Consider the following 26,071-nt stretch of genomic DNA (forward strand, 5'->3'; position numbering starts at 1 on the left):
TTAAATTCGAGAAGGCTTTCTGCAGTGTGAATTGCGATCGTTCACCATGCTGAGGCTTCAGTAGACTATGATAGCTTTCCCTAAGAAGCTCAATTATTATGATGACATCTGTTTGATATCTCACTGAGTCATGGAATTTTGCCTCCGCCTACGCATTCGGAGAAGGAAGCAGAGTCATTCTGACGATATACACAAACAATACCAAAGTACTCAGTCTGATCGATTATCACAATCTTCCTATCTGCATTCTGAATTAATGGGTAAATCGACATCGAAAGTGTCGATCTACTTGTCTATCATATGGTAGCGTTATTTCTGCTCAGAGGACCAAACTTCATGTAATCCAACGCGTTAACAGTTCTAAATCCGGTTTTGCTATTTTCTTTGAAATTTGAGGTAATTCTGCACAAATGTGAAGGTATAGTATATGGGTATATGGGAGTAGCACACAGAAAGTGATCGCTACTGTTGTTCAGACTCGAAACCTTTGTCAACTGAATACTCTCTACCAACAAAATCTAGACCGGAGAGCGTCATCGGTGTACGGCCTAAATACCGCTACATCTGGTGATTTGAAGGCAGAAGCAGCAGTGTAAAGGTCAAACTTCAGGAAAGGGTGTCAACTCCATTGTTGGCTATGTCATGTACCTTAGCAAGACCTGAAAAGAGTCGAAAGCTATTTCGCCGAATCGGCAATGATATATGATGGACTTTTGCAAATATATATATATATAGTTAAAAAAGCCCACGGACCCGTTTCCCGCCCGACCGAGGGGCGACCAACCTAAGGATGGGCTGAAGGCAATATCCAAAGGCCCGCATCACAGCGATGATGCGTTTTAACGCAAAGTGTATGCGACCATGCGAAAATGTATTGCTACATCGCGGTTGTCGCAAACACTTCAAGCAATACAGCGTGGTTCTAACCTACAGAGACATTGACCTTAAATGGAAGACAGTGCGAATCAAGACTGAGGTCAGAGGTCAGATTAAGGGATATGACTCTTCGGAATATAGCTCAGGTTGCAAGGATAACCGCTTTTTGCATCTCCATATATAGTCCAGCCCTAAGAGCGAGCGTTTTCAGCGCTTTATGTAAGTTCTGCGGGACTAATCCCGTCGCTGAAATTATTACTGGGACTACTTCTATATTTTGTAGTCTCGCAGTCTGCTTCATATCGTCTGCCAAGGGGCCGTAGTTCCGGGTATTTTCGTGCTGTTTTTCAACAGTGTTCCGGTATAACGGTACGGCTACATCGATTATAAAGCACGCTCGTTATTCCTTCAGAAGCACACCTAGATCGGGTCTGTTATGATTAACACTGTGGTCGGTGGCAATATTGTGATCCCCCAGTAGTTTGACCCGATCATTTTCCAAAATTCTCTGTGGAGTATACTTATAATAAGGATTGTAGGTTGCCACTAAGTTATACTTCAACACAAGGTTTTTTCGTCCACAAATTCCTCCATTTCTGGCGAACATCCACTTATTCAAAAAACAGACGACTTCGAGCTCCGCAATTGGCCTGGTCAGCCGTTAAGTAGGTAGATGGCAGACTTAGAATTCTCTTAATTTCTCATATTTATGACCGAACACCAGAATTACCAAATGCAGGCTACCATTCTTTTACTTAAATGCGGCTAGTGGATTTCTTTTGAAATCGTTGATTGTTTGGAGAAGTTTTTTGCAGAATGAAAACAAACACTGCTCTTGACTTTCCTTTTGGAGTCGATCGGCGCTAGTCTGTAAACTGAATTGCCTTTAAAGTTATGCAAAGCAAATTTGCATTGACAATCCCCTTTCATAAGACAATAATCGCTTTTTCAGCCGTTGAAATGTGAAAAAGACACCTCCCATACAGTTATATGAGACTCATACTCACTGACATCGCCTTTTTCTCCTTCGGTTACCCCACCGAACTACCATTACAGTATTACGTCGCGAACCTGACTCAGTTACCGGTGTCTCTACCTACCGTAAGTCTCTACTGTTTAAAAGCTATATGCTACACATCCTGTTCAATCATTACGCATGTCGACGATATGAGGAGTAGTCATATCAGCAGGCTGGTTCGTGATTTGAGAGCCTTTCGACTCAACGATCGAGCAAAATGCCAAACTGGACACTCAAGTTGCCGAGCGAGTTTTGGATTGGCTTGTCAAAAGCCGACACCAACGCACACAGAAAATCGAACACTTGTCAAAAAGGGTACTTTATTTACCGACCGACGAACCGCGACAAATATAATGAGGAGAATATTTCGAGCAGATTTCAATTGAAGAATTCGTTCATCTTCCAGTATCACAACCACTGCCGGCATTTGGAGCAGTTCCATCTATCAGCGCCACTGAAGTTGAGGAAGCAATAAAACGAATGAAATTGGGGAAAGCAGCGCATCTGCGCTCTGCAAAGCAAAGATCTGATATACAACACTTTGACTCAGTAAGTTCTCCAATCAAGTTATTGAGGAAAAAAGAGCAGGCAGGAAAGCGCCACTGTTCTTATATTAAAAAAGTTAGGTAGTCCAGCAGAATGTTCAAACTACCATCCGATTCAGTTGCTGTCCCATACCATGAAAATTTTGGAGAAACATCATGAGAAGCATCGTCCTCTATACATTGCATTTCTTGATCTAGAGAGAGTGTTTCACCTTGTGGCGCACGAACGAATCTGGTATCCTCTATGACAACACCTAGTGTCAGAAAAATTCGTGCGCTGGATTAAATTGCTCTACCACGATTCGTAAAGTTCGAAGTGTGGCGGGTGTAAAACCGCTTCGTGTCTCTGTTGGACTTCATCAAGGAAGCGCTTTCTCACGACTCCTCTTTGTTCTTGTTATGGTTACTGTCACACGGGACATCCAACGTCGACCGCGCTATTGACTGTTTATGCCAATGATGCTCTCCAGGAATCTCATAGCAAAAATGATTTCAAAAATGTCCAAAAAAGGAATGATCATCTCGTACAAAACGGTCTCAGATTGAGTCAGAACAAAACGTCGACCGATCCCCATGAAAATGACACTACCGATGTCAATGGCAATGACCTGCACAGAACTGAGCGATTTAAATATCTCGTAATGATATTGCTTCACCCATTAGCGCAACTTGGATGAAGTGCCGCTTGACAACTAGTATTCTTTGTGATCGACGTATCAGCGAACGTCTCAAATTTCAAAAACGCAGATGTCATGTTGGACTGGTGGCATAACACGCCTTGATCACATCGGAAATGAGGATATCAGTGACCGACATGGAGTGGCTCTGATTGTAGAAAAATTGCGAGAGAGAAAGGCTAAAGAAAGAAAAGAAGATAAAGACGAGCCGATCGCACTTCTGAATGGCACAAAGGCTGAAGAAAAAGAAGAAGCTAATAAAGTGAATAATTTGATTCACTAAATTCAAACTAAATAGATAGATACTTATGTACAAATGGAATCATCATATAATGAAATATACTCGTAAAAGTTGAAGAGGAGTAAGCCATTCAGCTTTACTCATTTCATTCGTCTCGCTATACTTGTAACTTCTGCCAATTTTAGGACTTTTTTATTCCTATGTGAACGTAATCTTTGACTATTCCTTGATGACCTTATACCCATCTGCATTGACATTACGAACATACCGGGGAGTGTCTATTACGCTTGCTAATTTCGGAGGTTTATACGATTTTCGAGTAAGTTTCCTTTGCACAGTCGCAGAGCTGTATCCCATATGTCCATATGGGCTTTAGGATCTACTTGTAACTAATGTTAGCTAGTCTCCCCAAGAGCCAGTACATTTGCCTATAAATGATATTTGACTGTTCCTTTTTTCTAGGACTGGTGTTCTCTCTTTGAGCTTAGCACCGGGTGTCATACATAAATATTTAACTTCACTCACCCGTTGCACGTTTTACTCGTTGATAGTGAATTGAATTTGAATTTTTATTTTCCCATCCATTCTACAATGTAGTTTTTGTGGCTCCATTAATGTATATTATGCAAGAGAAACAAGGCCTCTTAACAATAAATTTCAAATTACTTGGCGTAAGTTAGTTAGTTAGTTATGAACAGCGATACTGGCCGACACGATTCGAGCCTACTTGCATCCTTCCCTAGTTATAATAACTATGATCACTTTCCATTGTCGACAAACGTAATTTAATCTGACCGCTCCACTGCAATATATTTTTTTAAAAGTTGTTTTGTCACTTTTAACTGACTTGTAATTCCATTCTGACGTAGCACGTCACGTTTTTTACAAACTGGGTACTTATTAAGGTTTTGTTTGTAAAACAAAACCTTATTAAAATCGGTTCAATGTCTGTGTGTCTGTCTATCTGTCTGTCACAAGCACTTTTCTTAGAAACGGCTATACCGATTGACACGAAATTTGGTGAGAAGGTGGGAACTGTTGACCCCAGACATGCAATGAGTGACGTCCTTCTAGGTTGAATTTAGAAGGGGGGGGGGGGGTCCCCGTACGTGTACATTCCACCGAATGTAGTCATGTGGGGTATCAAATGAAAGGTCTCGATTAGTACTTTTCGAAGCCGGTCTTAGTTTTGGGATTTGTTAGAAAAGCGGGGAGTGGAAAGGGTCGAAAGTGATGATTTCTTTAACGGACCCATTCTCAGAAACTACCCAACCGAAATATCTGAAAAAATTCATGAAGCTGCCTCTATATGGTGCCCAGGCCTCAAAATACTCTCCATATCGATATCTGTTCAAATTAAGTTAATAATAGTATATGACCATATTTTTGGGAAAATTGAGTAAAACCCCCCTTAGGTTCATCTTAGAGTTATAAAAGTTGATAGTAGTATAAAATATAAGATGAAGCATATTACCTCCAAGTTTGATCAAAAACATACTATTAGTAACAAAGTTAGAGTAGCTCAAAGTTGTCTTTACCGTGTAAATTTACAACCCGAAGTACTAATTCTGACATGCTAAATGCATATATATAACGGGCTACGTACAAATGGGATAATTCTACACTCAAATATACTTACAGAAGAAGCAAACAAAACCTTTCATACCTGAAACGCCCAGCTTCCGGTTTCCCGACTTGTTTTTCTTAATGGTATTACTCCGAAGAGACTAAATAATGCTTATAAAACTATGTAAAGTGATATTTATTTTTTGAAATTTTATTTTCCAATGGCTTGTGCTTACAAGCCTACTTAAAATCGTTGTTTCTTCACTGTAAAACTCCTTTGGTAAATCTTATAAATAGCCGCTGGAATGTCCTTCTGTAGCATTCAGCGGTAGTTTACCACTATTGGTATGCTCCAATTTCCTTGATATCTCCTTCTCATCTTCTTGATATCTTGATGAAAATGTGCTTCTTGTTCCTCACTCACAGCCCTTAAATTCTCAGAGAAATAGTTCCGGTGAAGTCGGAGGAAATGTACCTTAGGCTTGATGAGACTTTAGCACTAGATGAGTTAGTAAGTAGCCCCCGAAATAAGTACTGATTTGCAAAAGTAAAAAATTTACTTGTAAAGGAGAAGCTTTGCGATTAAGTTTTACTTTGGCGTTTTTTCGTATTCAGGATTTTTATTGTTACCGAAAAAATTCCCTAAGAGCAAATCAGCTTTGTTTCTGGAGGTTTGCCAAGATGTTGGCAAAATATGTCTTCCTTGAATTTCGCCTCCGAGAGGCTTGGAAACATTTTAGCTAAATATTTGAAGCACTCTCCGTCTTTTGGGAGAGATTTGACTAACTATTTTATATAGCCTAGCTTAATATTAAGGGGAGGAAATAGAATCTTTTAGTTTTAGTTTTGGTTTTCTTAAAGAACGTGTCCGGATAGCTGAGTGGTTAGAGCACAAGGCTGTCGTGCGGAAGGTCGCGGTTCAAATCTAACTGGTGACAGTGGAATTTGTATCGTGATTTGACGTCGGATACCAGTCGACTCAGCTGTGAATGAGTACCTGAGTCAAATCAGGGTAATAATTTCGGGCGAGCGTAATGCTGCCCATATTACCTTCTACAGTATACTGTAGTGTATCGTTACGGTCTTGAATGAAGCGCTCTAACACACTTCAAGACCTAGATCCAATATGGATTGTTGCGCCAACGATTATTATTATTATTATTTCTTAAAGAACATTGTTTTGTTCAACCATAAGCGCCTTTGGCTCTCAGCTTCCCAATGAGCAGTAATTTTTTCTGTCTCAACTGTTCCACAGACATAAATAAGTCGGAATACCGGAAGCTCGGCGCTTCAGGTATAAAGGTTTTGTGTTCATCTTATGTGAGCAACTCTCTACACCCGAAAGAATACATACATACACGTCCGTCTTATTGAACACTACCCGCAAATTTGATTAGCATATAAGTACCTATCTCAGTCAATGATACTGATATTAAAATAACTGTAAAAAGCTAAAAGAGAAAAGCGAAAGTGTGTCCAGGGATACCTCGTCAATATAAGTGCACTTTATACATACGAAATACGAATGAAGTCATACACGCCCTAGCATGCAATAAATTTACGTGAAACACAATATTTTGACTTTCAGTAACTGCGCTAATAACAGTGGAATTGCGTTCAAACTTTCCAGAGTTGTGTCCTATATTATCGCCTAAGCCAATGTATTTCTAGGATAAACTTAATGGGGTTTCTTGAGGAAATTTCCAAAATATGGTAATACACCATTATTAACTTTATTTGTGGAGGTATCAGAACGGGATGTATTTTGAGGCTTAGATTTTGTAGAGAGCCATCACTCTGATTTTTTCAGATTTTTCGGTTGGGTAGGGGGTGGGTTGGGTTCCGAGAACGAGACCTGTTGCCACTTGCTGCATGCAAAGGGACACATAAAACACATGTTCTCACCAAATTTCGTAGCGTCGGCTCAGTACTTTCGAAGCAAAACGATTTCGACAGACAAACATACAGACAGACGGGCAAACGGACAGATGGACAGACAGGCATTGAATCGATTTTAATAAGGTTTTGGCACTGCTGTTTCTGCATTATGAGGTAGGGGACGAATAGATGAGAGGAGATTTGGGACAAATGGTCGTACGCAATTTATATATAGTAAACATGTTATGTATACATAAAAACTGCTCCTCCTGATGTTGCATTCAGTTCCTTGCATCTCTATGGTAATACCAAGTTAGAAAATTAGCTGACTAATATTTCTCTTGTCCTATTTATAATACTTACGATTAGAATTCATTCAGAAAATCAGTTTCAGATTAGGAAAACACTAGAATATCTGTCAGGATTTTATGGTTGAGACAATGGAAATCGTACCAAATGTGAAATCGTTCTTTGTGAGAAATCTTGACGTCCTAGGCATTTTCGGCACATAAAATTACATAAGAATCAGTTGAAATTATTCAAATAGCTTTTCCTTTGAAGACTTGTGTTATCTTGTAGCAACTTGAGCAGGTATTCTCAATGTAATAGCTTTATTTGGAAGCAAGTTTGTTTGAATTTCTAGCCCCAGCTTACTTTTATATGAAGCATTAGATAATGGCCAACTCTTGAGACTGAGGTTAGCCTTGTAGACGCTTGCGTATTCAGAGGATAGAAGTTATTTTCTACACACTTTGCGAAGGGATATGCCTTACATTTTGCAGAAGAACAGTCTGTCGCTATTTGTTAGAATGAATTGCTACCTCCACACGAGGTGTAACTTCAAGAACAGTTGAGTTACTCACCTCTCTAGGGACTCATCACTGAGGATGAGGGACCTACTGTAAACGTCCTTGGCCGAATCATCAAAAAATACGCGATCGTTTGCAAGTTCTTTAGTTATCACGGCGTTTGATATTAGAATCGTTAGGGTTTGCGGCAGCTGCTGCTTCTCTGATCGATGCAATCATGAATTCTCCTCCAAAGAAGACCCAAAGGAAACTTTCAAGTAGCTAATACTCAAAACGCGGATAGAAAAAAAAATTGACATGAACATAAAATGTGGTTGACAATAACAATACAGCAGGAAACTGAAAATTTACGACGAAAAAAGAATAAGGATTGGTCCTGAATTTTTAACTATGTTTCCACTGAGCAGTCTTAAGTAACTAAGTATGCATGTATTTTTTCGAATTTTGATATCTTTGTCAAAAATCTTAGATGATCTCCAGCTACTAATGCACAAACGCTCTTACCACTTAGTTGCCGTCAACATGCCGATGCCCAAACATATGTATCTTTCAGAGATCTAAAATAGCGCAAATCAGAGAAAGAGGAGCTTTTGTGGTCGAAACTAAGCAGAATCTGTGAACTGACATTTTCCAAAGTTCCCAATACTTTTCTAATAATTTCCGTAGCGTCTTTCACAGTTCCACACCATAGAAAGGATAATCCGTATAAAATGAACTTTTAATGACCCATTTCGTCTATCCTTCGGGGAAATTATTCCTGACCACCTGGTGAAGCGTCCTTATCGGTTGGCAAGGAGATGTTCGGTTTTTGGAAATATTCTGCTGACTCCTCGGTAGTATTCCTCCTACAAAATTTTAGCGGATCCTCCAGAAATAACAGAATTTTTTAGCAAAACTTCCTTATGTCATCAGAAAAAACTGAGGGACGATATCGGAAATATGTACATATGAGTTTGGAGCTTTGGAGCAAGAAGAATAGTGTGGTTGGGTTTTGAAGCTTTGACAACATTTCTAAGTTTCATAATAGTTGTATCTTTACAAATCACATTCAGGTAGAGCCCAAGCCTCGATCCTTCATCATAAACTCGTCAGGTTTTTCCTTGGGATTCGAGTTTTTCAGCTGTCGCCTTTCCTGCCCAACAGAATCTTCAACCACTTTGTGGAAACAGTTTCCTATTTCTGGACGCCATGGGTGGATACAAAATAACGCCTATCCTTTTGTTTGGCCTGTAATAACTTATCACACTTTTTCTTTTTCAGCTCAGTCTCATTTTCCCGGCTACTCTGTTCAAATCCTTCGACCTCTACGTATAGGACTTTAGAAGTGTACACCACTCTGAACCAAGACACTACCCATATAAATCATGTATTTTGAGCTAGGAGAGGTTCCTCTCGCTGTTATTCCTTCCAGGAACAGTTGAGACAAGACATTGGATCCTAACACACTAGAACTTCTGACGAATGTTCCGAGGCCGGGTTGGCTAACCCACTGCCCTGATACAATATTCCGGCCCTTTGTGATTTCCCTTCATCACACATTTTGTGATGAGTGCCTTAATATTAATTTCTGCACTGTCCTCCATCTGTAAAGGCAGATAAAGAATGAAGAACACCTTTCTTGCATAAATTCCTACCGCCCTTCCCTTTCAAATTCTTCTTTTACCGCGTCTCTTGAAATATCTGACTAGAGTAAACCATAGAGGATGCATTCTCAGCGTGGTGTCATGTTCTGTTAAGATACCGCACGGCTTCCTGCTATCCATGATAAATTTCACATTCGATGTGTTTCAGTTTGGAGAGACTCTTATGTTCTAATATTTGTGGAAGACACAAAGGCCCTAAATAATTCAGGACTGCTTGCTCTACCGATAGTAGACTAAATCTATCGTATACCAAGGAATTATAATACGTCTGATGGATTTCTTTCTACGCGGATTCAAACTATTCCTATGTCCTCTTTTCTTGTCTGGGTTTTTGTTAATGGATGGAATGGGGGTTGTTTTTAAAGGCTAGACCAAATAGACAGCTTGGCTGCGGATTATCCTTGGATACCTGGTTTAAAGGACCACGAGGCATGGGATGCGTGGTTTTTTGGTGTATGTATGGGTAGAAATGGCAAATATCCTCCACAAATTGGCAGAAAGACTTACAAGCAAGTATCGTCGCGGCGGTCATTTAGTCAACCCCAATATTCCATGGTGCATTATAAAAGAACACAACACAACACAGAATTAGTCTCTCAACTTGTTAGATTTCTTTATTTACATTATGAAGATTGTTAGTAATATTTTATGATTTTTTCTTCAATTTATAATTAATGTCTTACATTGTTAGCATCGCAAATGTAAATCTTTCTCCAACTCAGTTCTAGATTAAAATTTCTGAGCGTATTTCTAGCGAAATACTAATGAGAACAGACTTCCTTGTTATCTTAATAAATCAATCATAGAAGAGCGTGTAATAGCACTCATTTGAATTTCATTCAACATATCCATGAGAACCAGATGATAAAATTTCATTTTAGAACGTAATTTTGTTGTCTTGTATTCTGTATTCTATATACTTATAAATCTCACTACTTTGCAAATTTTAAAAATTTAACCTGACAAAATTGACAGACTAGCGAACAGACAAATTGACGGCAAAACGATCAAAAACGTATACAATGTGCTAATGGATATTTTCAGGGAATGAGCCTGCGAAAAAGTACACTAAACAGTTTGTATTTTTGGTAATCGTGAAGATTGTATACTGAAATTTTTATGTGCCGTAAGTAAGGGAAAATTGTAACCCGAACGATTATAATTTATGTCCTTTTTGTAAATCGATACAATAATTAATGATTATTCTTTCAATCGAGTAATGAATACTGTGAAGATGAAAAGCCTACAACAGCGGGAGGTACAAAAAGGAACACAAACAGCTATGATGAACGAATCTGGGAGGCAAGATCGAAATTTTAAGCAGTGGAGTTTGGATTGATCATGTTATTGTATTGGACAGAAAAAAAACAGAAGAATCAGAGACTCTGCTGCCTTTCTCGAATATATCCCATCATCTCGCTCTCAAGATCGGTGCAACCCCATATCGATCGCAACCAGTCCCATTTAACTGTCAAACAACAAATTGCTGGAAATCAGCTTTGTTGCCAGAGGCGAAAGAACATCACCTAAATAGAGCAGCGTGTAAGGCGCCGGAAATTTGGACGCCCCAGGTGGCAGTGTCCATAACACGAACAAGTGAGACCGGGACAAGACAGTCTCCTTGCCGAAGTGATTTTGATATACGCGTTACACTTCAAAATTTAATTTAAGGTCATAGTAGAGCAATTTAACCCCGGGTACGAATTCCTCTGGCCCTAGATATTGCATCGATCGGATCGATCAATGCTGCTGGTGCATGTCTTCGCGAAGCGTCTCAACATGAGACATTTAGAGCAGTGAAGTTTGTTCTCCTAAACGCTGGACTACCCATCTAATCCGAACTTTTCCGGCCGCTAACAACTTCTGCGCTGGTACTTGCATTATGGCCGTTTGAGTACCGCCGTATGCTTTTCGTAAACACACAATAGACTCTTTCGCAAGTTCTTCCAACTTGAATTGCTGCTTCAAAGCAATACAAATTTCTCCTTTCGATGTCACTTCATCGAGATCCTTACATTTCATGTTGAGTTCATGTTTTTGGGGACGCACTGCGGCATTCTCTCCAAGTGAGTTTTTATCTTGAGTGTGAAAGTCATCAGTTATGCCTACACTGAATCTTTTCAGCTCGAACATGAGATCCCTTTTCTGGGTTCTTCGGATTCTGTTCATATTTTCGCTCAGATCTTTTAGGCCGAAATCAGCTTTGGCCTTTTTGAGCATCTCCGTGTAGGACAGATTGCCCTTACTGGAGATAACAATCACCTCTGGGCGAATTCGCACTTCTGCTTTTCTTGTCGTTTTTCTGTTGGTCACTTTAGTCCATCCATTCTTTTCGTTTGTCTTGGGCTTCGCAATGTTGGCCGACGCTCCTACATTCGCTGAATGCTTTCCTCATTCTGAATTATTAGTTCTGGTTTTCGGAGTGGCAGCTCTTTTCTTCCATCTACGATCTATTATAGAGGACTCTAATACAACCATATTCTTTTTGGTTTGGGGCACATTGTGCTTGTCCTTGGAAAACTAGGACAACTCAAATATTTTTGCTCCAAGCCGGGATTGATCCTTCGTTTTTGGCGTTTATTGACCTTGCCTGTACCTTATCCTTTACTGACTTTGACATTGGTAGAGATCTCAGAGTTGACAGGCTCCTTTTACATGGGTCTCTTTCCGGGTCCTGGAATACCTCCTGTTCTGGTGCCTCTTGAACATACGCGGGGGTGTTGTCACCGTTTTTGTCGTCCAACAATTCGGCTTCGGTTCATCTTTGTTTGATCTCGGTACCGATGTTCTCGGTAAGGTGGTACTACCCTTGGTGGTCGAGTTGTCCACCACCGAGTCACTGCGGTCGATGATGTCGACGACCGGATGCTCCTTTTGCCGCCGGTATTGGTGTTCCGTGCCCCTGCAGCATAAGTTTCCTCCTTCTCTCGTCTTCCATGAAGGTTTTATATTCTGGGTGTCCTTCCCACAGCGATTTTGGTCCACGCACCAGAGATGTGCAGCCAACAGCCCATACACAGTCAGAAAATAAAATGCCTGAACATATCAATAGGTATGTCCCTAACCGCCAACTGGAGTTGCGCCTAATGGGAGGTCTGGCAACTCCTCATAGGTCTGTCTATCTGCCACACTCGATTTACTCGGAAACCGCTGAACCGATTGTTACGAAATTTGATGAGAAGATGTGGTCTATGAATCCCTTTACATAATCCAGGTGGCGCCATATTGTGTTGAGTTTCGGGGGGACTCCGCATACACGCGGAAGGGGGTGTAAAATTTTTTTCACCGAATATAGTCATGTCGGGTATCAAATAAAAGGGATAATTAGTGTATTTTTTGAAACACGTTTTATTTCTGGTATGGGGTGAAAAGTGGGGGAGTGAGGGCTCGAAATGTGCACTCCAAGAAGTGAAGCAGGTCTCTTTCTGAGAACCTATCCAACCGAAAAATCTTAAAAAATTCATAATGGTGCATCTATACGAAATCTAGGCCCAAACACCATGCCGAAATCTGCTCAAAGAAAGTTAACAATAGCATATTATTAACTTTTAGAAATTTACCCGAAAACCCCCCTAAAGTTCAAACAAATACAAAATACTGCATTGTTATAAAGGATAATATAAGGCATAACCTTACGTTGAATGAAATCCAACTATTATCAACAAAATTATAAACGATCAAAATTTCGCATTTCACGTGAAATTACTGATGACGAAATCATTATATAAGTTGGTCTTGTATGAGCGCCCCGGCTCCATGAGGATATTTTCGTTTTCCGTTTTAAACTTTTCTTAGTTATTTGTATATTAGTATGAATTACTCGAGACAGACATGTGCATGCATATGTATGTGCTATACAGTTTGCGAGTGGCGTCCAACATGTACATATATATATCTAGATTTTAGCAATTAATGAAGGAATATTTTGCACTTTTCGCTATGTACGAATTGAAAACCGTGCATAAAGAGCTCGTTGGATGTCCCGTGTGACAGTGTCCATTACAAGAATAATGCGGAGTGGTGGTAGGGTGCTTCCTTGATGAACACCGATAGAGGCACGAAGCAGTTTTGATACACCCGCCACGCTTCCAACTTTCTAGCAGTAGGTGCTATCGTAGAGCATACCAGATCAGATCGTGAAGCTTCTTCAGAGCTAGAAATGAAATGTAAAGAGGACGGTGCTATTTACGGTGTTTCTCCATGAGTAACCGTGCAGCCTGTATTGTGTCCATAGTTTCGCAGTTCTTCACAAGCCCGGCTTCATTCAAGTCAAGAATATGTTCAAAGCAAAGCGCCGTTCTTATCATTAGCACAACAGAAGTGTTCGATATCCTGTCTTTTCGATTAGTATCCTTGAGATACCTTGATCGTCCTTCATGGTGTCATATAGTCGCTCTCCCAAGTCGACTTGTTAGACTGATGAAGGTGACAAGTGGTTAATCGCTAGAAATACCGCGTCAATTCACTCAGATCTGTCGCATAAGTAATAACAAAAACTGATGAATTCAACACTTTGGTTTGATGAGCATTTATCTTGAGTTCAGTTATCTGTTATTCCGAATTCAAGACCGCTTACTTTGACAATGGGAATTATCAAGGCCATTGCGTGATGAAAGTTATCATCAAGATATATTCGCCTGTTAGGAGGCAGTAAATGCAGAACAAATAATCGACACCGACTTTCCACGTACCTTAGACCTTTTCCACTTATCTTGACCGATGACGCCGGCTTTTCACCTGGCCCCTAACCCTTATTGTTTCTCAAATGCAGCGAGCATTAAGTACATAATTTAAGTCTTTGCATTCTACCGTTATCTTCTGATTTCAAGATGTTACCTTAATCTAATTTGAGAAATATTAAACTTTGCCGCGGCAGCTGTCCACTATTTTTTCAGCGACTAAAGTATTTAATTTCGAAATCAAGCTTCTCTTATAAAATTGCTTAATATGAGTTACAGTAGCTAAATCTATGAGAGCCAGTCAATTGTGCGGGTCTATCTACTCATCCTTTCTTTCGTAATTTTCTTTCGAACCGATGGTCTTAATAGCAATGTACTTTAAAAGTTCTAGCAGAAGTCCCATATCCCTTTCTTAAGAGGCAAGCAATCAACAAATTCCTGGATCTTCCCCTACCCTCTATATAAATTCAAAAGGAGATCGTAGACGCGAAATCTGTATGTTGGTGTTGATGTATCTGCATTTCCAGACTTTATATAAAACAGGGAAAGCGGATCTAGTGCTATAAATGCGTGGATTAACATCGAGTTCGACACCAATGGTAAAAAAGTAAACACTAGATCAATACTCTCCACGCTCTGCCCTTTAATTCATACGGGAAGGGTGCAATAATTAGCCAGACTGAGAATTATTGGCAGTTTTGTAATTTACACTCAACTGGCGCTTTTTTCTTTCTACTAAGCTATTTGGTGAAGGTTAAACAAATGGTGCGAGAGCAAATATATGTCATCAGCGGGGAGAAATCAAGGCATATCAAAGTCGTTTACGTCCCTCAAAATGCTTATTTCGTCGATAATAAAAGGGATAGAATGCAGTCTTGTCAGACTCAACTTTTAACTTCAAATACCTCAGAAATTTTACTTAAGTACACGCCGTGACGTTTTGCGTCGCCATATATCCTTGTCTCTCTGGAATCTCCCTCCTGCGTAGAGCAACCAAAATAAACACTCTCTTCACGCTGTGAAAAGCTTGCTCGAATCAGGTGAACCGGAGATCTGAACTGAAGGTCAGTGAAGGAGAATCGAGAAAGGAAACGGCCTACTTCGTCCTCATCAGGATGTAGCACAGCAGGATTCGCAGCATTCGAAATTTTAGAACTTTTTTAGAACTCGCCACAGGAGTGGAGAGCCGGTGGTGGAAAAGGTTTGGAGACGGAGAGACTGTCCGTAATCTCATGCAGTCTAGCCCTTGGGAGGAGGAGTCTCCACGTACTCGAGGAAGACAATCAAACTCGAGTCTACCTCTGAAATGGCTCTTGCCAGGAAGCCTCACCGGAGTTACAATGCCAACCGGGATAGCTCTCTAAGAGCATATAAGAGAACTCCTGGATTATGTTATTTGTGATTGGTCTACTTGTGGGAACCTCATGGTAGTTGTGGTTATGCCTGTCTATTGGGCAGAGCTCCTTCTGAATTCAGTGCGCTTTACAACTCGGGAGTCGTAATTGTATTATTTACTTGCCGCAGAATTGTTGGATAGGCTTCGCATTCACTGGTATGACTGGTGGACCGCAATTAGTTTAAACCAATACTACTGTGATGGTCATGGCGAAGCTACACGCCAGGCACCCTTAGGGCTTTTATGCCCGTAATACCAAAAAATATGTGTAGCCCGACAATAATTTTTCTCTTTTCTAGTTGAAGTGGAGTACGTCTTCTGAAAGATTCATTTGGGAGCACAAAATATGAGGCACAAGTATCAGATCCGCTTGATGTTCATTAAGGGATTGCCGAATAGATGCAAGTCCTTTCCGTTAGTCGTACTTTCAGGCTTCATTGGTATCTCCAATTGAAGACGAAGTAGATTTAGTATGTCTAAGGACATCCAACTAGATGTCGTTTTCATCATATCAATAATTTATAAGCAACCGCTTCTAAGATCTATTCCACCGGCTTCCTGCAGTTAACAAAATTTAGCCTTGATACGCACGTCATAATGTGCTTTATTTTTTATGTCCAGTGAAGCCATGTGATGAAATGTTCCAGATTTTTTCCTTCGTAGTCCTATAGCACGGGTGTCATCTGCAGGTTTTCTGGTGTTGTTCTTACAACTGGTGATGCACGCTAGTTTAGAGCCAACAAAAATATATTACTATTTAATATTTGACTTTGATTTCCCAACCCAATATTTTAAGTAGCCTGATGTTACTTCGCTTGACCTAACCAGTCATGAATGGTGGTAAGGGGAAACGAGTTGCTATTTCAGCGCCTGTCTTTCTTTCGCTTGATTGCAGTAAATTTCCACTCATTGAATATTTTCTCAAGAGTCAAAGATCATGACTCGAAACATAACTCAAGCTGATATGTGGCATGATAACGTCCTGCCCAGGTTATTTATTACTCGAGCCTTCCTAGATGAAATGCAGTTTATTCAATTCCTTGTCTGAATTCCAACAAATCAAATAATTGAAATAGAACGAGCTCTCACCATCTGAAAAGTTTCCACAATATCAATTTTCATCAAGAATATTTCCTATTTCCTATACTGTTGGAATGGATGGCCAAGCTGAACTGTTGCTTTTCCCAGTCCCACTAATTTAGTAGCACTCACGCTACATCTCCAGATATTTAACTATACATTTCATGGCAACTGAATTCGCTTCGACGTTTAGAATACGGAAGGAGGCAGATTAGAAAAAAAGATGCTGCTGCTGTTTATGTTCTTCGATTACCGTAAAATTTATGTTATAGAGTCCCAGTCCATGGTTAATTTTAGCAGACAGTAAACTCGTATTTTTCTTTATACTCCACGTAGTATTTCGAATCGGCAGGAATCTGTACTTCAGGCCCAGATACCCCCTACGAGAAAATCCGATTGTGAGAGGGAATTTGAACCCTGAAGACAGGAATATTTACAATTGGTTTCAAAAATAAAATATTGGAGTTAGCGGCTGGATAGGTGGTGTGCCCCACGTGTTTATACGTTTCAGATGAGGCATACTTTTCTAATGAAGACTCTTATGGACAGGTTTAGAGAGGTGGAGGCGAATTTCACAGACAAGCTAGAGGTAAACAAAATTCGTAGGAGGTTGTATCTTGTGCGGTTTTTTATTCTAATTCACACGGTGAGGAGAACGTATGTTATTTTGAGGATATGAAAGAACGATCAAATGAATGTGGTTATCTAATTTTCAATTGCGAATATATTGAAGGTCAAGTTTGCTTGAAATCATCTTTTGTTAGATTCACGAAATATCCTGAGATTCTGGGAGAAAATTAGTTGCGTAAGAGTCAAGATATGTTTATACATTTGAGTATGAAAAAAAATCAGAACAGGTGAGAATGGCTTGTTATGCAATTTGCTGCAGGCAATTGTCGTTCTGCTAGTTGAAGTATAGCTAATATTTTGGAGTAGGTAGTTCATGGAACTGCCTAGATAGGACCAAGCTAGCAAATATTCCTGGTCAAATTGTCGGATCTTCAAACTCAAAGCGGTATGCGGTTAAATCATAGAACAGCCCTGCTTCATATAACCCTATTTAAATCAAGGCTTCCAAATAATTTCATCCAAAATATTGTATGCAATTTTAGAATGAATCAGTGAAGAAGCGAAACTGAACTAAAGAGTCCAAGTGGAGTCCAATATTAGTTTGTAAATGATACTCTGTGCCTTCGTTAAAGTGCTCAATCGTCCTAGTGTTTCTGATACTCAATGAAAAGTGTATTGAAAACCAGTATCTCGTAAGTTAATAATAATAGAGTAAGATGTCATATTGTGATAGAAGTGCCAAAAGTCAACGATATAATCAGAAAGTTCTCTCAGATATTTTCGCATGGATAAAATTCAATAGTTTTGTACAACCGCTAAGCACCGAACTACCGAACCCGACAGTATTCTTCCACGACGCAATTCAAAACCGAATTGTGAGAAAAAGAAAGACATTTGCCCGCAACCAGCACCCTCTAGCCAATGTGTGATAGCTACTGCCAAACTCTGATTACTCTGCCCCACAAATGCACCAAATTGGAGTAATCGAACAATTCTCGAACTAACCCAATCATCAACTCGCAACGAAAACCTCTTACATGGATCAAATCGTTTGTAGTTTACAATGTTAGATGTATTCCGCGGACTAAAGCACCTGATAAAGGTCAGTCATGTGAAAACCGACTCGCCAGTATTCCGTCTACACTATTCAGCCACTGTGATAATTCTAATGTCGTTCTCGATAATAGTTACGACCCGCCAGTATGTGGGCAATCCAATTGATTGTGTTCATACGAAGGATATTCCCGAGGATGTGTTAAATACCTACTGTTGGATACACTCAACGTACGCCTTAAAGTCATTGTTTAAGAAGAAGCCAGGAGTTGCAGTTCCTTATCCGGGCATTGGAAATTCCGAAGGAGAGCAGGCAGATAAGAAGCTGTATCGATATTATCAGTGGGTGTGTTTTTGCTTATTTTTTCAGGTTAGTTCAACTATTAGTTATTTACAAACAAATATACTAACAACGTATTGCACTCAATCTGGTAACCAAAAAATTGCTTCTTTTCATACGACTTATTTGTGTTCCAGCGTCTCTAGTGCAACTTTCAAGGAAATGTGAAAAGATGGACAATATATATGATTTATAACATAACTTTCTATTTCTTTAGAAATAGCGCGTATTTCATGACTTACATATGTTTATACAGGGTGCGGCAGCATAACTTCCTTTTTTCAAAACTCAATAAAAACTATTGTATGCATCGGAAAATATTTATTTATTTTTTATAATGTAGGTACATGTCTAAAGTTTTTATTTACATTGTTTTGAAGATCAAATCTGTTAGGTGACGTCCTCCATTCTCCATACATTGCGTAAACCGATTTCTGGCGTTTGTCATGACTCTTGTTAACATAGCAGGTGTTATGTTGGCAATTTCTTCTTGGATGTTGGTCTTCAAATCTTGTAGGGTTCTTGGACGGTTCACATAAACACGGGATTTCAAAAAACCCCATAGAAAAAAATCACAAGGGGACAGATCGGGAGAGCGTGCCGGCCATTCCAAATCGCCTCTAATTGAGATAAGGCGCTCTGGAAAGTGTTCCCTCAAAACAGCCATCGATGCTCTTGAAGTGTGTGCTATTGCACCGTCTTGTTGGAACCAAGTGTCCCCCAAATCCAAATTTGTATCATGTTTACATACCGGTCCTAATTCACTGCCACTGTAACCTCATTTTCCTCAAAAAACCAGGGACCAATAATTCCAGCTGAGGAAATTGCACACCACACTGTGACTTTGGGTGAATGCAAAGGCTTTTGATGCAATTCTCGAGGGTTGGTGTCAGCCCAGTAGCGCATGTTTTGTTTGTTAACCGACCCACACAAATGAAAATGGGCTTCATCGCTAAAAAAACAATAGCACCCTCGGGAACGACATCAAGAAGAAGCCCACACGCGCTCCTCACTTTTCCAACGCATGATGGCGACTGAACCGTGTCGCGACAAAACTTTACAGTATCCCCTCTTGAACGAGACCACTAGCGCTCCGCTATGACATCAACTAACTGAGTGGCGCGCATTTTAAAAAAGGAAGTTATCCTGCCGCGCCCTGTATGTTCCCTAGGTTTGTTGCGTATTTTGGATTACTGATGGTGCGTACAAATGCCTATAGCCGAATCATTCCTGTGTTTCGTTAAAATAAATCACACATGGTCACTATATTTTCAATACAGGATATAACAGATAACCAATAGAATCGCTAAACCATGTACATATTAAATTTGTTCCACATTATCTACGTTGAAAGTAATATATTGTTATCAGCTTTATTTGAATAGAGATCGATGTCCTATAAATAAGAGTGTAAACTCAATTAATGTTTTAAGCTTTTGTGTGAAACCAAACCTTATTAGAATCGAGTCGATGTCTGTCTGTCCATCTTTTTGTCTATCTGTCTTTTTTTCATCGTTGGAAGGTGGAAAGGTTCAAAACTTACTACTGGCCCCTGCCATGCAGTTATATGAGACTCTTTCTCACTAAAATCATCTCCTTCCACTCTCCCCACGGGACTGCTATAAAGCATCGTGGGACTGGATCAGTTCTTAACAGTGGCTCGTTACTGTTCTCCCTCTTTCTTGTTTTCTTTGCAGTGCTTCATGTCTTAGCTGTTCATGAATCGTTTTCAACTCAATTACAACTTGATTCCAAGCCTGCGTTGACTCCAACATAAACTCCACTTTATTTTCAGGTATTAAGCGCCTGTCTGCGATTGCATACAACATGCTCCGCGTTCCCGGCTTCGTTACCACATCTTGAGCACCATGGTGACTCGTCGTGTCTAAATCGATAAAGATAAGCTCGATAAGTTTCTGCCTCGTTCCAGGTTTTTGGCCATTCAGCGATGGATTCCCGCCGTGCTAGTTACCGTCGAAGTACACTGGAGACGCCGACCTTCATTCGCTAAGATGTCTATGGGGATTGTCCCTGCTAGTACATATATTGCTTCTCCTGATGATCTTGGATAAGCACTGCATACCCGAAACGCACTTAGCCGATACGCCATTTATAGGTTTCCGCAGTTGGATTTGTTTTCCAGAACAGTTGCCCAAACTAGAGTTCCGTAGAGTAGCACGAAACTTGAAATAAGACGACGTCGACTTTGTCTTGGTCGAACAATATTCGGTAGTATCATCGAGATCGTTACAGCGACGCTTTAGTTGCGGCGCAGTGAATGTGTTTTTTAAAGTTGAGCCTTTTGTCAATCATCACTTCAGCGATGGTTAGTTTTAAATTGCTTGTTCACTAACTTAAATTTTCACGGTTGTGTCCTTCAAGTTCAGTCCATCGTCCGTAGTTTGGTTTGAGCCTCACCACTGCGTAGCATTTGTCATCTTGTATTGCGGCGCGAGCCAAGCCAGTTATCATGCTGATTGCATCGACGTTTCATCTCTCCTTACAAAACCCGAATTGCTTGTCGGATAGGTCTCCTTCCTTTTCCGCAATAACGAGCAGTCTGCTATATATTACTTGTTCAAATAGTTTACCAATGATATTGACCAAACAGTTTACATGGACCTTAGGCAGATTTGTGTAGTTCACATCCTCAGAGAAGAGGGTGTCCACTATGTTTTGTAATAATTTAGGAAAGGTAATCGGTGTCAGTGGTTAGAGCACAAGGTTGTCGTACGGAAGGTCGCGGTTCAAATCTCACTAGGGACAGTGGGATTTGTATCGTGTTTGACGTCGGATACCAGTCGACCAGCTGTGAATGAGTACCTGAGTCAAATCAGGGTAACAATCTCGAGTGAACGCAATGTTGACCACATTGCCTCCTAGTGTACTGTTACGGTCTTGAATGAAGTGCTCTAACACACTTCAAGGCCCTGATCCAATATGGATTGTTGCGTCAACGATTATTATTATTATTATACTCGGTGGGGAGCGTTTGCCTTTCAGCGATGAGATCACCGACCTGCAGGCGCCACCCATGGATCAGAGTCAGCTTCAGTACACATCGGCTTGAAATGTTCGGATTTGCTCTTCGTGATAGCTACTTGCAATTTTTTCCTCTGAGGCAGGTTTTCCAACATTCCTCAATTTCTGAATTCCACCAGAAATTCTAATTTCGTCTTGGGAAAGAGCTACGCCGAGGCAGCATAGATGCGTGCCCGCTGCAATTTTTCCGCGTCCTATAAAACTTTTTTTTGTGCGCTTCCGAATAATAATGTGTCATCCAAAAGTACCTTCTTGAACATTTCTGCATCGAATTTGTTAGTTACCCAGCTGATCGTCATTCTTTTTGATGGCTTCATATAATTCCTATGCTGTGTCCGTACCCTTCGCTGACATGACGCTGCAAGTCTTTGATAAGGGTATTACTGGCGAAAGTGATTGTAATTTTCCCCTTCGGTATGTGTTGACTCTCCCAGAGTTCGCAAGTGCGACATTTAAGCGCGAGAATGTCTTAGCAGTATTTGCCCCTTTGCATTTATTTTTCTGCTTCCCCATTCGGCTGCCCATGCGTTGGAATCGCCAGCAATTATTTTGGGATTGTAGCGTCTTGCATCGAAGGAAAGCTTCTCTAGCAGTAAAGTAAATTCACACACGATTTATTCGGAAGCGATTTGACCGATTGTCACGAAAATTGGTGAGGACGTTTGGTATGCTGTTCCCTTTACATACTAGAAGTATAGAATTTGGTACTTGCATAAGGGATAACATAAGGCATTGTAGAAAATCCAAATGTTATTAACAAAGTTGTAGAAGGTGACACTTTTACATTTTGTGTGAATTTTGTACATTCTAAGACGTTTATGACGTCATCATAACATACCAATTCGCCGACACCACAACAAGGTGAGCTCACGTGAATGGGATGTCGCAGGGAAACATTTCTTTTTACCTAATCATTTATATATCAATATCAATTACTCGAGACAGACTTATTTATGTATTTATATGCATATGTAAATGAAGCTTTGGGGTAGCGCCTAATTCCGATATATTTGTACATTGAACAAGCGGTGTTCAATATACGTACTTTATATGTACATATATATACTTTTATGCACGAAGTAAATCGAAAATAGGTGTACGACCAATTTCTATACATACATATATAATACAGTATTGGGTAATAGGCAATGTTTCTTTGTTTGGCGTATTTCTTGTAGTTTGAAAAAAATATGAAGGAATATTTTGGGTTTTTAGCCGCATACGAATGGAAAAATGTGCATAGAAAGTTTCTCACATCAGATGAACACAAAACCTATATACCCGAAGCACCAGCTTCCGGTGTTCCGACTTGTTTCTGATTTAATAAAAGTAATTGTTCGTTCTATCAGAATACATCCGCCCTCTGAATGGGAACTAATTTACCCCTTTGGCATAGAAACCTGGCTTACCTAAGCCGATGAACTACTGAATTTGATTTTTCCTCCACCAAGACGATGGCTGAAAATTCTGTCTTATATGATGGATGAATCCTGTAGTTTTGCCACGGTAACCTTGGTGGAATATGGTCGTGCGTTGCCATTTGAAAGTTTGGGAACTCATCGATTGAACAATCAAGACGGCTTATATATAATATGCGATCTGCATTAATTGGTCTAGTGACTTGCAGTAGACATCCGCAAGGATCGATCGATGCGTCATGACGGTGTAGTCGATGACATCTATCTCGTGAATGTCCCTTTTGAGGCAATGTTCTGGTATTTCAGTTTCGTCCAAACACTGCGGCGAAAGATCCAGGAACGTTTGTTTCTACGCGTCGGTTAATTAGCGCGGTCCCCACAGTTTTCTCGCCTTGCCGATTACCGCCAACTGACGCATGACTGTTTCGTTACAAAGGCCGAACATTAGTGACAACTCACGCGCATTTTGTCGGGTATCCGCTATCACTGTCATCTTCAACACATCCTTGTTCACTTGCGTCTGAGGACGACTACATGGCTCATTCGATAGCTCGAAATCACTAGAAGTAAATCTTTTAAACCAACAACTTACCGCGAGATTAGAAGTATGTGTGTCTGTTTGAGGTAGGAACGGAACAAAGACTCTGAACACTTAAACCCTAGTGGCCCATTGTACTCCATTCCATGTCTAATGAAATATCCCGTATTTGTTTATATATCACAGAATTTCCTTTAGTGGATGTGATGTTATCTGCTGCGGATGGAGCACATCAGCACCAAAAATCCGGTATTTGACGCTTCCATAGGCGGGGTATTCACATAACAAATGCTCCGTGGATTTCGGAGTGACTGGTATCATCTTGGGAAATTTCTATTCTGGACATATCTCCAGCCAATGAACCATAGTCAATCAGAATGCCCACATAATTTGCAATATGTCTGTTTGGTTCTGATTGGAAAAGTTTGGCATGCTCTGCCACCTGCTATTATGGTACATTTGTCTCCAGTTTTTCATAACAGCTTTAGGCAATGCTATCGACACTCCAGTTGCTGGTTTCGATCCGGGTATGGAGGAATTTTCTAACATATCCGATATTTAATTTCCCTCTACACCACAATGACCGCGTATCCATAGTAGTTACATCGTATTGAATTTAAAAACAGAGTTCAATCGATTTTTACATTCCTGAACGATCTTTTAAGTAATCACAGCACTGCTCAACGCCCTCAATGCAGCTCCACTTTCGTTACAGATCGCGATGTATCTGACTTTTGTCATCATCAACGGCGTAACAACCGGTATCCGGTCTACGCCTGTCTTAGCAAGCAACTCCAGACATCTCGGTTTGCGCCGAGGTCCACCAAATTGGGTGTCCCTAAAACTGTCTGGCGTCTTGACCTACGCCATCGCTTCACCTCCAGAAGGATCTGCCACGTTTTCTTTTTCACCATGCATATTGCCCTTATATACTTTCCGGACTGAAGCATCCCCATCCATACGGATTAAGTAACAAGCCCACCGGAACCTGTTGAGCCGGCCGCTGTAGAGGCTGCGAAATCGTGTATCTTCAAGTAGGCGGCCAAAAATTCGTTGGAGTATTCTTTTCTCGAACGCAACCCAGAGTTCGCAATTTATCTTGGTAAGAACCCAGGCCTCCGAGGAATTCATGAGGACTGGCAAGATCATTGGGGGCATCCCCTTGTCTTAGATCCTTGTTGATGTTGAATGGTCTCGAAGGTGATCCTGCTGCTTTTATCTTGCCCCGCATATTGGTGAGGGTCAACCTAATCAGTCTTATCAATTTCGTCGGGATACGGAATTCTTTCATGGCTATATACAGTTTTACCCTAGTTAAGCTATCTTAGGCGGACTTAAAGTTTAATTGACGTCCATATTCCAGAAGTTTTTCCATCGCTTGCCGCACAGAGAAAATCTGATCTGTTGTTGATTTGTCTGGAGTGAACCCTCTTTAGTATGGCTGATATGGAGCTAGCTCGTTTATCATCCTAGTTGCCGGCCTTTGGATCGCATATACTTCTGCTTGAAAAACTTTTCCATATTGTCCCAAGGGAAAAGCTCACTTCTCGCTTTTATTCGAATGATAGACTCCTGCTCCAGAACTCTGCTCTGCTTTTGAGCCATCGCCGTAGAAGCGTCAGTATATCCTGACGCGCATTCTCCTGGTTCATCCTAGTTGCATGTGTAGGGATTCGAGAATCTCAATGCATTCCGGAAATTGGATTCAGTTTCCCCAATAACTCTTCCAATGCTCTGTGCATCCAACGGCCATTGTTTTTCCATCGATTTAATCGAATTAGTCTGTGAGCTGCTCTCATTGCAGTTATGTGTGAATCAATAAACAAATCCAAGGGCTGCACATTCAATAATGGAGTTAGAGCTGTACCGGATGTCGCTCTCATAGCACCGGTAATACCCAGGCACATATTCCCTTGCAGGGTGGCTAGTTTCCAGCCAACAAAAAATTTGTTTTACCACCACACTACGGATGCATGAGCGAAAATCGGCCTGATCATAGCACATAGCTACATTACTGCTTGAGGGTTAAGTCCTCATGCCGGAGCAGAGCTTACTTCATCTCGCTTCATACTGGCTCCAAAGAAGATTCTTGTCTAACACAACTCCCACATATTTCACTTCTTCAGAGAGTTGAAGATTTGTACCTCTCACCTCTGGAAGGCAAAGAGCATTAAGTTTCCTGCATTATGGTTTTATTTGGATCTACTACTAGGCGCCAACTGTCAATCAAGTCAGCGGCGCCTTGTGTATTCCTACACACCGTTCCGAGATCTCGACCAAGTACTAATCAAGAGCTTTCCCTTCCTCACATCCACTAAACTCAACGTAAAATTATGTTACCAACTGGATTCGACCTCTGCTAAAATATTAAGACGTACATTAAAAGTTACCATCGGTGTTACCTAAAAGCTACAAACATTCTTCAATCCATGTCCTGTCATCGGCTTATTCTGGCCAAAAACAATTCTGAACTCAGAGCTTGGCCGACGAATGGGTGTTGCACCTCTGGGCTTTTTGATTAGAAAGCGGAAATGCTAGTGGATAGATCACACACAAAGGAAGGGTGACAGCAAGTATCCTAGGATGCGGGTAAGTAAGCCGCCATAGAACTAGGTAGCGTGGAATAGTGGAAGAGGAGTGCAAGCTTCTCGGAACATCGTAGAAGCAGTTGAAAAACATTGCCAGGAACCGACAGTGATGAC

At 40.6% G+C, this 26,071-nt stretch overlaps 1 protein-coding gene across 11 annotated transcripts in view; it reads left to right on the forward strand.

The window, feature by feature from the left end:
• The window catches only part of LOC119654172 (innexin shaking-B), a 473,792-nt gene that overhangs the window by 310,090 nt on the left and 137,631 nt on the right, over positions 1-26,071 (forward strand). For 6 of the 11 annotated variants that reach the window (XM_038059356.1, XM_038059353.1, XM_038059351.1 and 3 more), the window contains exon 2: positions 17,521-18,401. The exons of 4 other annotated variants lie outside the window; for them this stretch is intronic. In XM_038059356.1, the coding sequence (XP_037915284.1) occupies positions 18,042-18,401 (360 nt within the window). In that variant the 5' untranslated portion in view covers positions 17,521-18,041. The remainder of the gene's footprint in view (positions 1-17,520; positions 18,402-26,071) is intronic. One more of the 11 variants, XM_038059357.1, reaches the window with a different exon arrangement.

The sequence above is a fragment of the Hermetia illucens genome, chromosome 4 (genome assembly GCF_905115235.1).
Source record: "Hermetia illucens chromosome 4, iHerIll2.2.curated.20191125, whole genome shotgun sequence".
Classification (NCBI taxonomy): Eukaryota; Metazoa; Arthropoda; class Insecta; order Diptera; family Stratiomyidae; genus Hermetia; species Hermetia illucens.